The sequence below is a fragment of the Orbicella franksi genome, chromosome 2 (assembly GCF_964199315.1).
Source record: "Orbicella franksi chromosome 2, jaOrbFran1.1, whole genome shotgun sequence".
NCBI classification, from domain to species: Eukaryota; Metazoa; Cnidaria; class Anthozoa; order Scleractinia; family Merulinidae; genus Orbicella; species Orbicella franksi.
In genome coordinates, this window is record NC_138146.1 from 16467451 (window position 1) to 16483247 (window position 15797).

A 15797-nucleotide genomic window follows, 5' to 3' on the forward strand; every position below is an offset into this window, starting at 1 on the left:
TGAGAAGTCAAGTGACCAAGCTGACTTTGGCCTCAACCTTTTCTGGTCTTTTTAATTTTCACATAATTTTTTAATTTATTACACTGGAATGTAGGATAAAAGTAAAACATGTCAAAGTTTTAAAAGACTTAAACAAACCTTGACATTTACAGAATTAAACGATCGTGTCTAAAACGCCATTCGAGTAACATACGAGTACATACGAGTAACATGCGATTGCATATGAGAAACATACGAGTACATTCGAGCAACATACAAGTACATATACGAGTAACATACGAGTACATACAGACATACGGTAATATACAGGTTATATACGAATAAATTGGTTACATACGAATACCTAGCAGCAACATACGATGGCAGGAGGGTAATAAACATGAAATGTACCATTTTTCTCTTTACATTTCACTTTTGCATGTGCGCGGAACATGCCTTGCACACACACGCGAACGCGCGCAAGTGCCACCCATGTGCGCGTACCACACCCCTGCGCGTGTGCTACATACATGCGTCCGCATACGCTCACCGCACACGCACAAACAAGCCTGAGCGCTGATATGATATGATGCGACGTTGCGCGTCAAATAAACGCAGATTACGATGATTGCACAAGATTTAGCGCGCACAAATTTCTCATAGGATTATTTTCCTCGAAGTAATAGCTTAGTAAAAGCTTCGGGGTGAGTGTGGACAGTGTATGTGGCGTGCTGTTCAATGAATTTAACCCCTCTCCCTTTCCTCAAGGAAGGGTTAAAACTTTCAAATTTGTAAAGTTTGGTTATTCTTTTAACATACGTACATTTAAAATCCATATATATTTTAATCAAGATCAAATTTATTGGTTATGTACACTGGTAATTTACCCTTCCATAGTGCAAGTCAAAAAACGGTTCAATAAAGGCTGGAAACAATAACATTTCTTTGAAATGAATTTTCCACTTCGCAAAGTATCAATGAATGTATATTGAAAATTGAAAAAATGAGCTATAAATTCGTTAGGCGGGTAACTGTAACCAGACATACTCGGGAACCGCAACAAACCATAGCGCTATGAAAACAGAAGATAATGACAGGCCTACACGGACTTCCCTCGTGAATTGTGGTCACGATGCATCTTACTCGAATGTACTCTTATGGTACTCGTATGTACTCGTATGTTACTCGTATGTACTCGTGTGGTGTTTTAGTCACTATCGAATAAAACCAGCAACATGAAAAAGAGAACCGAGAAAAAGCGAATCGAACTAGATCATTCATCAATTTAGTGGCGAGGGGTCGACATTTCTTTTTCAGAAAGACCTGTAGTGTTTATCCTTTCAGTTTTATATTTTTAAAATGATTCTTTTAGTAGGATGTAAAACGCTCTGCAAACCGGGAGAATTTGAAAACATCGGCTTTTCGTTTTCGTGTGAACGGAAAACATTTGGAAAACGGAGCTTTACGGAAACGATGGCGTCATGACAATCATATGATTTCCCCGGCCTGACCGAGTCTCCCCGGGGACCGAGTTTTCCTCAAACAAATCTAAAATGACCGGTAATTGTTCCTCGGGCGAAGTGTAGACGGAAAACATTTCATGCGTTTTCAGAGTGAAACCTCCGTTTTCAAATTCCTCCGGCGTAGTGTGGACCGGGGCCTCAGATATGAGTTGGTATTCGCTTATGAGGTTCTGGATCGGGTTGAACTGACAGCTGAGAATTGGTCAAACTTTTAATTGTCAGGTGAAAAATGAGGCCTCTTTTAACATAGATCTGTACGATTTGCCCATAGCTGAGAAGTTGACTGAAAGTTCAACTGTGATAATCGAGAAATTGCTGTAAATTTTACTGATATCTGAGATTACAGCACCCCAATCCAGACCTCTGTTCACACACTGGAGTAGAGAGAGGCACTTTGGAAGGTTTTGGAAGTGAAATGTCTTTCCCAAAGGAGAACCCAGACAGAACTTGAACCCAGGCCACTCGGTTTGGGATCTAACGGAGTAACCATATTCAGCTACCGCGCCTCCCACCACGCGATTCAAACTGAGCTGTAAATATTATTGAAGATAATTCACTTAGTCATGGTCATCATTGCATTAATATCGATGTTTTAAAGAGCCCATGTTTACTTTTTGGTAATAACATTTAGCAATGGAGCACAAAGGGTTAAACTAAACTACAAGCAATCGCTTTAGACAACCAATAGAAAACTGAATTCAGTTACTGATCACAAGTCAACTCTACTCAGACAACGCTTCTTTTACAGTCACGAATACTATATATATCTAAGCGAATTCGCAAAAACATGCCCGCTAGGTTTTCGCCTGGATTCGGGCTTCGCCCAAATCCAGGCTAAGCCAGCCACCTTAAACCCAGGAGGGGCTCCGTCAAGGCTAGGCTGGGCACATGGCCCAATGACTAGCCTATCTGCTGGTGGCTTGCTGGGGGTCAGTTGTCAAAAGCAGGGGGGAGGGGAGGGTGTCTTTTACTGACACTCCCAACTAGCTTGAGTTTGAGTTTTCAGTGTTAAATAAGCTTGATGTTGACTGTGTTTCTGGGTATTTTACTCAGTTGTTTGACCTTGCTTGAGGCTTCTGTGTTGACATGGCACCCTGCTGGAGTGGCCCATGCCACGTGCATGCGTGATTGGCCAATCTCCTAGCCAGGGGGGTGGTCAGAGGACTTCTGGCCGCTGGGACTGTCTTTGAGTCAATGCGGGCATGTTTTTGCGAATTCGGTTAGATATATGCTTCCATTAATGGTTTTATTTACACTTCCTATCGGTTACTCATAATTTCGTATTAGCTATATCGTTTACTATTTAGGATACAACAATGCCCTATATATTTTAGCTTATTTTGTACATTATATTCTCTTCTTCAATAATTTGACTGTGGAAGTGGCCAACTCGGAAGCTACTCAGTGCTCCTCAGCGACTAACCACTTCTTTCTTATAAAATTTAATTTTCTTTTTTTTTTTTTTTGGCTTTTACTACTCTGTTAATTGAAACTATTTTACTGCAGCAGAAGCAAATGTAAGTAAATAAACTTGAACTAGAATTATAGAACACAATAAAGCTACTGGCATTGAAATACCGTAGCTCACGAGGCTCTCTTTCGGAACTGCGATCACGAAAAAATAGAATTTCAAAGCAGAGGGTAATACTCGTTTGAATGTAATCAAATGTAGAGCGGTTTTCAACAATCTCTTCCCCTGGGTCTTCTCCTGGACGATTTTCAAAGTGGAGGTTCGTCGGACCCGTATTCTCTCGCCCGCCATTTCGAAAAGTGTAGAATACCCAGGAGACGAAGTGTGGAAAGTCATCTGGAAATGGTCTAGCTTCACTGTGCTCTACTCGACCAACCAGACGTAAAACTAATCGCGACTTAAACAGTCTCGCGCGTTTTGTCACGTGATTTCTCGCGCGTTTGTCACGTGTATTTGCTTCATATCCTGATAGGTTCTCTGGGTTATTTGCATTTCACATGATTGGAATTTCGTAATAATTGGTTTGGGATTGGTCATGTTGGTTTTCGGCTGTCAATGAAAACCGCTCAATTTTGGAAGGCGTTTAAAAAAACTGCGCGCATATAAAAGAATAGATCCTCTATTAATAAATCCTTTGGACTCTTTTTAAAGTATCTTTGAGAACTAAACCAAGAGGGATAGATCTGCATCTGCTCTCGTCCAAGACTGCGACGCAACTAAACCACGAAATACTAAAAAAAAACTGGATAAAAATGAATGTAGGTAGTTGGAAGCCATTACCAGATAACATGGAGAAGAAGTTACATTAAACTGCTCTATAGTAGTAGTTGTTGTGAAACGGCTTTTCCATAAGGCCCGAAAAGGGCTAAGTTATTTACTACAACTTATGTTCAGCGAATGTGTCCTCTCACCAAGCTAAAATTGCATTTGTTTGGTGTTTGTCGAAATCCTATCTACGAGAATCGGCGGTTTAACCAGCCATTGCCATTTGGCTGGTTGCCAGGTTACGTGAAAGTCATGACATAATGTTCAAGTGTTCTGTTTTATCTTCTCTTCTGTTCCTTGCCCCCAAGTGGGGCCAAAGATACGTTACCTCCATCTATCCCTTTTCTTAGCAACAGACGTAGCTGCAGCCCATGATATAATGCATCTCATGTCGCTCTCTTTGAACAGTTTTATCATTGGACAGTAATCATTGAAGGTCTTTGATTACGCTAGCGAATATCTGACGAATACAAAATTTGTTCGTTCTGGCGCCTTGTAAACTTGTTAGCTCGAGCGCGAAGAGCTAGTTTGCCTGAAGTGTGGTCTGAGAATGTAGCTCAGGTCTCATCTTCATGTAATCATCTCCATACCAACTTCTAATGAACTTGTCTACATTATCTGACAGGCCAAGATAGTGTCGATTGTTTATGGTGACTTCAGTGGATTTGCCAAACCAATCCTCAGGGGATGGGTAAAGATCAACATAGCGTTGTTCCAGTAGGATGTTTTTCACAGGCAATAGTTTCTCCATTTCTTTGAGGATCTTGGTGTCGAAGAGAGAAGGGCTTTCAAGACTATCATCTTTGAAATGCCGCTGAGTATCTACTGCAATCATTGGAGCATAGTGTGGATAAACTCTGGAGACAGGGGGATTTGTTTTCCATGCCACAAAGTACTTGGGACCCAAGATCTGCTGTATCAGCAAGAAGTTGTCATATCTGTCATTGTCGGCCTTGTGAATTGCGACATCGGCATCATCAGAGTACGGAATGAATGCCTGACTTCTCACTGCACCAAGGAGCGTACCATACACAATGCGATAATCCATTCCAATTTGATTCATAGCATCCACTGTTGCAGCCAAGATGTCGTCCATGATCACATCACAACAGATCGGAAAGCCATCAGCTGCTGCCAGTGTGTTTGGGCGGGACATTAAAGGTTTCTCAGGACAGAACTGCTTGTCATCTATGCATTTGGTCCATTCAATCTTGTCTGGACGTACAATGCGTAAGATGCTGTGCAATTGCCCAAGAGTTGAATAATCAATGAAATCTCGACTGCCTTCTAGGATGCCACGATCAGAATACGTGAGTTTATGTCTCAAATAGCAGTATGATAATTTGGCTATTTTTAGGCGTCCAGTCGACCTTACGAAGAAATCAAGATGGCTCATACTTCCAGACTCTGCGCGCCACCTTAAGGATAGAAACACTTTTTTTCGGAGAGCAAATGCTGTTTCTGCAATATTACATTCTTGATACCATCCGAGACCTTTACTATCATCATGATGAATTGGTCCAAAGTTGCGAATGACCATTGTCCAGTTTTTAACTAAAAATCTACAGGAGCTTTGTTCCAGCAATGTTTTAGCTGTATCGAATCCTTCTACTCGCATGTGGGTGGTCATCCCAGTTGCTCCATCGTACTCACCATGCGTGTCAAGGAACTCTGTTAGTTTCCGTAACTCTTGAAGGTCTTCCACAGCTAAGCTGGCCACGCCTACAGATTTAAGCCTTGATCGTAACTTATGGGGAACCATCAAGACGTACTTGACAACGCCTCTCCTTAGCCTTAATTCCGTGTCTTCTTCTGGCTGGTAGTCCCATCCAAGGATCTCTACACTCTGGACACTGTTGTCGAGGTGATCGGCGTGGCGTACGTTTAGTTTCTCCAGAAGTCGAGAGGACGATTTTTGCGTGCATTTCAACTGCAGCACAGCAAATGTCAGATAACAAACCAGAAGAATTGACAGAACAATCTTGTACTCCTTTTTGAGCGTCATACTACTTGACACGTGACCTGGAAGAAAACAAAATAAAGCAGTCTTAACAGGGGTGGTTCAACACATAAAATCATTACTACCGTGGAGATCAACAGGTCATTGGTCAGATGCAGCCATAAGTGATAAGTTGTAATTTCTTCTCGTTCCCCCGTGCCCGAAGCTATTGAATTTCATTTAAAGCATGGCGTTTAAGCATCGAGCTGATATCAGCTCTCGTTTTTTAAGACGCAGCAATACCTTACCTATAAATAATCCCAGTATTCTATTCACTAAAACGCCCAAGAAACCCCGAATTAAGCTTTTAATATTGCCGTCACAGGCTGTTTTCGGATTTCAGAGGTTTACAGGCGTTATGAAAGATTTACGCAGAAATATGTAATGATCAGCTCCTGTTATCGTCGATGTTATCTCTACAATTGACTAACAATGGATGTCCAAACCTCTTTAAAAGATACATACGTGCAAATTTTACTCTAGGCACTTGAGGTTACTTGTTTCTGTAACGACTCATTGGTCGATAACTGACCATTATTTCCTGTTGAAAGTCATTGACGTCATCTTCCATCACGTACATACTATTGTGGTTATTACTGTAAACATATCAGGTTTTGAGCATGCGCAGTAGAACGAGACGGAATATACACGTGTGCTTGTACTCGTTAGCTGGAATAAAGAGTTATCTTTCTGATCTCTGCCATAACATTACATGGTGTCAGAAGTGGGATCGCGAAGTAACCAAACATACCATTTAGCTCGATACACTGGAGAAGGTGGAAGAGTGAAGTAATTTCCGAACGACACGTGTACGATCGATTCAAGAAAACAACATGGCCGCCAGCGCCTCATTCATTGACAAGGGTCCAACCATGGACTGGAGCACGGATGAAAACCTATACTCACGCTTCAAAATGTGGAAACAACGCTGTGAACTGCTCTTTACGGGCCCGATGGCCAAAATTGACGAAGAAATTCAGTGTAAGCACCTGCTTTACTGGGCCGGTGAGCACGGCTTGGAGCTGTTCAACAGCTGGGGCCTCTCGGCAGACGAACAAAAGAAACTGGAAAACTACTGGAAGAAATTCGAAAACTACGTGAAACCTCACTCAAACGAGCTGATCGCCGCCTGGGAGCTACACAATCTTCGACAAGGTACACTATCGTTAGAAGAATTTATTGCAAAGCTTAGAATCCTTGTCAAAGAAGCCAACTATCCATCGGAACATCATGATCGATTCTTGAGAGACTTCCTTGTACTCGGCATGAATTCAGACCATGTCAGAAAGGAGTGTTTCAAAGAAGGAAATGCTCTGACATTTAGTAAAGCTAGAGAAGTGGCAAAAGCAGACGAATCAGCAGACAAGCAGCTTCAGCTAATGAACCCAGTAGTGTCAGCAGTACACCCTGTTAGCTCAACCAGGAGAAACCAATTCCAAAGCGACCAGCTGAACCCAGTAGCCGGTGGATCAAGGCAAAACCCAAAAGGCAACAAGTCAGGAAAAACGCAGCTCTGCAGGAATTGTGGTTGGGGCCCTCACTCTCATGAACAGTGCCCAGCAAGAAATGCAACGTGCCATTACTGCCAAAAGGTGGGACACCTTGCCAAGGTATGCTTTTCAAAACTTAAAAAGAAGGATGTGCATGAGATTGAAGCTACTAGTAATAACAATGCCATACCTGAGTCAGAGCCTACCCAATCATTAGATGATTATGTGTTCCTGGGCCCAATTGAAGCAACACCCCTGGCCATGAGTGTAAACGTTGTATCCTGTAGAGAAAAGGCTCTGCTAGAAGTCTCCTTGGCACTGAAGCCAGAAGGAAAACAAATGAATGCACTCTGTAAGATAGACTCAGGTGCTGAAACAAACATTATACCCAAGTCCCTATACAAGCAACTAAGCCCTGAGACACTAAGCTTACAACAACCTACAGTGAAGTTAACTGCTTATGGTGGAGCCGAGATCCCAAATCTTGGATCTTGCCAAATATATGTGAAGGGTCCTAACAATTCCAACCCCAGAGTTGTCCAAGCAGAAGTTGTTGACGTTGATGGCCCTGCCATAATTGGTAACATGTCTGTACAAGATATGAACCTCCTAAAGCTCAACTGGCCAGTCACAGCCAGCACAAATGCAACCACCCAGAATGTTGTACAAAGTGAAAAGCCCATGCCCAATGCAAATACTGTCAAACTATTTGACATCAGAGGCAAACAACACCCCTTCCCACTGACAAAGGACTATTTGTTGGAAGAATATCAGGATGTCTTTACAGGAATTGGCTGCTTTCCAGGACCCCCGTACCACATCGAAACTAAGCCTGACATTCCCCCAGTACAGCATGCTCCAAGACGGGTTCCAGTACAACTACAGAAAGCCTACATAGAAGAGCTAGACCAGTTAAAAGAATCTGGAATTCTGGTTGAGGTCCAAGATGAATATACCCCTTGGGTTAACTCTGCTGTGGTCACCATCAAACCCAACGGGTCGATCCGTCTGTGCTTGGACCCTCGGAATCTCAATAAAGCAATCAAGCGCAACCCCTACTATGTGAGAACCATAGATGATGTGATACCGAAAGTCAGCGGCTCCACCCACTTCAGTATCCTTGATGCACGCAGTGGATTTTGGCAAGTTAGTCTTGACGAGGAAAGCAGTAGGCTGTGCACCTTTAACACCCCATGGGGAAAGCATAGATGGACAAGACTTCCATTTGGCCTTACGTGCAGTGGAGATGTGTTTCAAGAAAAAATGGATATGGTCTTTGGCAGACTTGAAGGGCTCAGCGGTATTGCAGATGACACATTTGTCTATGGCACGGGCGAAGCACAACATGATCAGCACATACTAACTGTCCTTGACACAGCAAGAGAGAACAATGTGAGATTTAACCCGGACAAATTCCAGTTTAAAGTGAAGGAAGCATCCTTCTTCGGGCTCACATGGACCCCCGACGGGATCCGCCCTGGCGAAACCAAAATCAAAGCAATCCGTGATATGCCATCCCCGAAGAACCTTACAGAGCTGCAGTGCTTTTTGGGCATGATTAACTACCTGAACAGGTTCTCACCCATTCTAGCCCAAGTGTCAGAACCTGTGCGACAGCTGATGAAAAAAGATGTACCATTCGTGTGGCAACCAGAACACCAAAGGGCATTCCAGAACCTCAAACAAGCAATCACTGAAGTACCAGTCTTAGCCTATTACGACCCAGAAAAGGAGAACCTAATCCAGTCTGATGCAAGCCTTAAAGGCATTGGATGTGTGTTGACGCAAGAGGGCAAACCAGTGTGCTATGCCAGTCGATCACTAACTGAAACTGAGTCTCGATACAGCAACATAGAGCGAGAGCTACTCGCTGCCTGTTGGTCGCTTGAAAAGCTTAACCATTACGTATTTGGTAAGAAGGTGGTCATCGAAACTGACCACAAGCCGCTCGAAAGCATCTGGAAGAAGAGCATATCGAGCGCACCACCACGCCTTCAGAGGCTCCTACTTAAAATGGCCAAATACAACGTGGAGATCAGGTACATTCAAGGAAAAAGCAACGTGATAGCAGACGCCCTTTCCAGGATTAGCCACATGGAGCCCCCTGCAGAAGACAACAAAGTCCCCGTGGTGGAACTGGACACAATCTCTCGAACACTGCCAGCCAGCCCTGCCAAACTAGATGAAGTACGAGAGTACACTGATCAAGACGTTGTACTCAGTCACTTAAAAGATGTCGTGCATCATGGATGGCCAGAATATCCAAATGAGTGCCCACAAGACCTGAAAGAGTTCTGGAACTTCAGAGAGGACCTGAGTGTTGAAAATGGCCTCATTCTCAAGGGACACAAACTCGTAATCCCCAGTAAGCTACGCCCACAGATGTTACAAATCATACACCAAGGACATATGGGAACACAGAAGTGTCTCCTGAGAGCAAGGGACAGCCTGTTTTGGCCAGGCATATCAAGGGACATCAAACAGATGACAGAGAACTGTCCGACATGCGCACAGTTCTCCAAACAGCAACCAAAAGAAACATTGCATCCACACAATGTACCCAGTTATCCATGGCAGAGGCTTGGATGCGATCTGTTCGACTATGGAGGTGCTCAATACTTACTAGTCGCAGACTATTACAGCAAATACCCCATCGTTAGAAAGTTGAGTTCAACGACATCTGCTGCAATAATCAACCACCTCAAATCAATCTTTGCAGAACATGGTATACCAGAATCCCTGGTATCTGACAATGGCCCTCAATACAGCAGCAAGGAATTTGCAGCGTTCTGTGACCAATGGGGTATCAATCACATTACTAGCTCACCAGTGTATCCAAAGAGCAATGGATTCATAGAAAGGATGGTACAAACCGTAAAGAACCTTCTAAGGAAGTCCGAGGCTGCAGGACAGGACCCGTATCTTGCGCTCTTGTCATACCGGGCCACGCCTGTCGATAGCAACTTACCATCACCAGCCAAGTTACTGAACAATAGAGACTATCGCACACAACTACCCAGCAGTGGACGACTCCAACGGTCACAAGCAAAAGAATGCCACCAAGATCAGCTACAGCACCGCCAAGATGTTCAGAAACAGCAGCATGATGGCAAGTCCACACGTGAGCTACAAAAGCTAGTACCAGGCCAACCAGTATCGGTGTTTCAACCAAAAACCAAGACCTGGACTCCGGCAACACTGAAAGAGCAAATGAACCAGCCAAGATCCTACATTGTAGAGACAAACAGTGGTTCTGAACTAAGGCGCAACAGAATACAGTTAAAACCGTCAGGCCAAGTAGCACCAAGCCTTGAAGGTCAACTGCTCTCTAGCCAAGACAATCCACCACAGCCCAGTGCACCTACATTTACATCTCACCAAGTCCCGTCACCAGGATTACCCCAGACACCCCAGAAACCAGCTACAGTTGGTGAGGGAAGTGCCGATCAACATCTGACAACCAGAAGTGGTCGTGTTGTAAAGAAGCCATTAAGGCTGGACCTTTAAACTTTGTTAATCAGAACAACTCGGCTTAGCCGTCTGAGAATTTTGTTGCGTTGGATTCAATTTGAACAATACTTGCGTTATTTAGGTTCCAATTTAGAGACCAAGTTTGTTTCTTTCACCCGGCAAAGTTTTTAGGGTGGAGATGTAAACATATCAGGTTTTGAGCATGCGCAGTAGGACGAGACGGAATATACACGTGTGCTTGTACTCGTTAGCTGGAATAAAGAGTTATCTTTCTGATCTCTGCCATAACATTACAATTACTATATCATGCTATATTTCCGATGTGTCACAAATTAGTTTCTTTAAATCTTTTAGACGGTCAAAATAAGCTTGAGTTCTTCTTACGACAACTCTCAAACAACAGATCCTCGATGAAAAATTGCTAAAATGAAACTTTGAATTCAGTGCGACTGGGAAGGTTTGGAGAAGAGTATCTCAGAATTAGTCAAGTGATCAACTTTGAGAAATAAATCTCGCAAAGAAAGAATGACGATCTATTAAAGAACAAACCTGCCTTTCAATTTTCAATATTCAATTTTCGTTCCCTTAATTTACGGCGAAAGGAATCGTTAGGCTCGTGGAGTCTTTGCGCAGGAGGCCAAGGTCATTCACGAAGAGCGGGAAAAATTTTGCTTGATACCCAGTGCCTGACAACGGTTCTTGTGACGTCGTCTGAGAAGTATTTACGTCAAATCATTTCATTGCGAGGGGCTACGCACGTCTCTAATGATCCCCGGTGGTCGCCACAAAATACCGTATACAGCTTACTTGCACTGGGTTTCGCTGAAATCGTTTATCGCAGGGTACGTTTTCGATGCAAAATGTAGCACTTGATCCTACTCCGTGCACGTTGTCTCGAAAACTAAGACCTAACCTGGAAATAGGGCCCTGTTTAATTGTGCGTAATGTTTGAGATTGCGTAACGAGGGCAAAAACGACCTTACCTTGACTAATGCGCCCAAGATACCCAAGAAAAAGGTTTTTAATAATGCCCTCAGAGTTATTTTCGGATTTTCAGAGGTGCACAGCCCTTGCAGATTTAGGCAAAAGGGAAGAGCAGCTGTTCTCTCCTACAATGGGCTAGGAATAACCGACCCTTGAAAAGAATACGTTCGTGCGCGGTTTGTTGTTTCTTCTAAGTTCTTATTGTTCGATAACTGATAAAAGATTAGAGTGTTAATGTAAACTAATTCCCGTTAAAACAAACATTGATGTCATATTCGATCACGTAGCCACTGTCATGGTATGGTGAGCTTTAATTTACAGAATTCTAAATGCGTCAAAAAGGCTAGGACTGCAAAGCTCCCGCCTGCAAAATGCAATGCTACTGGGCTCAAAGACCGTGCTCTAGGGCTCCATCAGACATTTATTTGAGGGTTCCAGGCTCCACTGTATAGTAAAATTTTGACATACACGAATTCCATTTTTAAAGCTGGAATCAAAGTAAGGAAAAAAAAATCTGTCATTTCTCACTTCAAACTCAGCTTTTGGTAATAATCTTGGGCAAGTCACGAGGCTTTTTATGTCCTCTTTACGTTTTTCTTGGTGTCTCGTGATAACATTTATCAAATACCACAAGGTCAACACCAAGGTCATGGAGCGGATCAGACTTCCATGACACCCTGACATAATCAGACGAAGTCAAGGCCAAGTTTGTTGCAGGTCAAGTTTAATCTGATCTCGATTGAAACACAGAAAAGCACAGAAAAGTACAAAAGAAACACAGAAAATCAAATAACGGGCATGGTCTGGGGTGGAAAAACAAGAGAAGAAAACCTCTTGCCTAACCGCAAACGAGGAATATTTCCGTTGAACATTTAAACAGACCATAACTTTAAAGAGTTAAAAACGTTCCAAGTGTAATTTATCTTAACTTGTTTAGTGCCCGTCGACAGATAATGCTTGTTTTAGTGACCGTGATTTCCAAGTAAAGATTGTTGTTTTTTGTCAGTTTGAAATTTAGAACTCGTAATTAATGACGCAATCAGCTCAAATACCGTGACCTTGCCTTTTGAAATTATAAACAATCAACCAACTAAAATTTTGATCCCTGCATTGTTAGGAAAATGTGCAAAAACTAGGAACACAGACAACTCTTTTAATTTTATCAGTGTTAACTTTAAACAAAAATACCACTGAAATGCACCGGAAGCTTCAACATCCCCCTCGGACTACCCCTCAGAAATTTGAACTTTTGAAGTAGTAGTAGTAGTAGTAGTAGTTCAAATTTCAATCCTCTGGCCAAAACTGGTGTTCAGTTGTCCGTGACATTTAGTGACATTTAGACCCGGGGGGGGGGGGGGGGAGTTACTTCCAGAAAAATTGAGTGGGGGTGTGCGGCCCGCTTCCCAAAACCCTTACCCTATTTATGACCAAAATCTGCGATATTCCCTACCCTATTTATGAGCTGACCAAAAATTCGAAACCCTATTTATGACCTGACCCTTAAATCAAAACCCTATTTCAGACCTGCGTTATGATTGGTTCCCTAGTTCAGACCAATGTTAAGTTACCATGATATAATTTGTGAAGGGCTTTTGTTGTTTTTCTTTTCAATAATGATGAAAAAGTGGCTTCATCTTAAAAACTTACCATATGAAGGCTAGATTACAAAAACCATACCCTATTTATGACCAAAATCAGTTAAAATCTATACCCCATATATGACCAAAACGGCTGAAAAACCATATCCTTTGGGGCCGCACATACCTATATAGCCTATATAAGGGAGTACCCCCCCCCCGGGGGGCATTTAGAGCCCTTGCCCTCGAGACATACGTGGCAAAAATAACTTAATATTTTCCACCTTCAGAACGGAAGGAAGCAGGATATTTGACTTAGAACGATGCATTTGAAGGTCCTTTATTTCGAGCCAGAAGATTAAAAACATGACATTGCGTAACAAAGTAAATATAAGAGTTTGTATGGGAATGTAACAATCGTTCCTAGCAGTTCAAAATACGGGAAATGAATGAAATAAAAAAGACTTACTTCGACGGCCCCAAAATGCCACAGAAACACAAATACCACAAAGAAGAGTCAAAGTAAGTCGTTTTTATTGAATTTCTTTTCAATGTTTCGAACTTGTTACATTCCTGTTGGAAATTCGCTGTTACACAATGTCACATAACAGGAGGTTGGAGTGCCTGTGGTCAAATTCCACCCCTGGGAACATCGACAACTCAAATACCCAGGGTGTGCCAGCAGGAATGTTGATGTCTCTGAAAATTTGATCGATAGATTACCCGGCACAAATAATAAGCCCGACAGAACTTGTTCTCTTCTTGCGAGGGCTCAGTTCCAAATTATTTTGACCTTTAATAACACTGAAACTCGACAACTCACACTGGTACCCTTTATTTTAATTTTGTCGTCTAAATTACCGAATGTTTCTCAAATTCGTTCTCATTGTCTCAACGAAACCCGATGCAAGACATGCAAGTATACAGTGCGCTGAAGAAATTACATTTGGATTCCTTATTCTTATTTCTTCTGGTCCAACAGCAAGGATTGGAAGTAAAGAGACATTGCTCAACCCAACGCAAGAGGTGTGATGTCACGCAATCATAGCCCAATTTTATTTTAGTTGATGGGAAAAAAATGAAACTCCACAAAATAACTAGCGACAGCTTAACATGTGGACATGAATTGAAATGGTACTGCTGTTTACTAGTTGGGAATATCAATCGTCTTTCCTTGAGACGAACTTCCTCACCTCATCCCTATATTTTAGTACAGTCCTACAAACGCGTGAACTTCAGAAAAACAAAAACAAAGAAAAACAACCTATTTCAGTGGACGTTTGAACAAAAACCATGGCATCAATTCAGGAGATAATATCATGCGGAACTTAACGCCTCAATGCAATCAAGTTTTCAAAGCAATCTTGAAAAGGGAACTTCATTGTTCCCTGCACTTTTCAATGGGAGTTTAACAGTTCTATTTGCACCTCAGGTTGTCGTTAACATTGTTGCCTTCGTTGTAATTTCACATAAGGAATTATACCTGTAATGAGATGGAAAATTTCTGCGAAGGTTGTCGCTTGACTACGAATTGTATAAGAAAGGAGAAATGGGGGAAAGTTACATAAACTGGGAGAAATGTTCCAAATACTTCGGTTAGCGATGTTTTTAGTCATGGTCAATATCTAAAACAGATAAACAAAGTGAATTTGAAACTGTTTTGTCATTAAATCCAATCAGCTTGATATTAAAACGCCATATCGTTCAGATATCTTCAGTGGTTTCACTTACAATCGTATTCAGCCTTTTCCTCGATTGGAACAATCTTATTGTACATGAGAACGGAACAAGTTCTATTCTTGATAACTGTATACATTTAAAAAAATGTATAAACCTACTCTTATTTCCGAGAAAGACAACACGGGTCGTGAGTTTGTGAAAGCTTGGCGTGAATCCACAGTCACGAGATGAAACAAATCATATAAAGTAGGCAAAGCTATTGTTTCACTTACGGATATTTCAGATGACTTTAACCCGACTGTATCCTTCGAAAACCACCCCAGTATCACGTTGAGTCTGCTGTGCTGCCGACGCTGATCCCGTGCGCTCATTGCTATTTATATGTGTTTATCGAGTTAAGACGAAAATCCTCTTTTCTATTAGTTGACAGATGACAATCACCGATTTTTATCTGGCGGAAGATGCATCAAAACAGGTTGGAAGGGAGTCCCGGTCGTGAACCTTTCAAGTGCATTACCAGAGAGTTAAAAAAAGTCACAAGATTTTTTTGGATCCAGTGAAGAAAAATTTTCCTTTAATTTTTTTTCTTTGCTTCTAGGTAATTGAGGATTTTGCCGTCTCTATTATTCCCGAGTTACACGAGTGTTTCGACGTGATGCTCTCGTGCAATCAACAAAGTTACTGTCTTGGGTGTGCTCTTTACCATGTTTACAACAAACAAGAAGTTAGAAATTGAAATATCAATTACAACAGAGCTTTTCATGCAAGCTGCTCGTGACTTCAGTCACGTGACAACCTTTTTAAAGAGTTTGCATCGTTCTTCGTTAATGTTACGCTAAAAGCTTTAGGGTCTTTAAA

At 42.1% G+C, this 15797-nt stretch overlaps 1 protein-coding gene across 1 annotated transcript; it reads right to left on the reverse strand.

Annotated features, from left to right (window-relative positions):
* Positions 1–2107: 2107 nt before the first annotated feature.
* LOC145478264 (uncharacterized) lies at positions 2108–15548 on the reverse strand. The gene is made up of 2 exons (XM_081456225.1): positions 15212–15548; positions 2108–5760 (listed from the first exon to the last, which is right to left on the reverse strand). Exon 2 carries the CDS (start codon positions 5741–5743, stop codon positions 4262–4264), a length of 1482 nt encoding a protein of 493 aa, XP_081312351.1. The 5' UTR covers positions 5744–5760; positions 15212–15548; the 3' UTR covers positions 2108–4261.
* Between the last annotated feature and the right edge of the window lie 249 nt (positions 15549–15797).

What these genes read in the sequence shown, in the direction of transcription:
- LOC145478264 (XM_081456225.1), bottom strand. Translation starts at nt 5,743, where the DNA reads ATGACGCTCAAAAAGGAGTACAAGATTGTTCTGTCAATTCTTCTGGTT.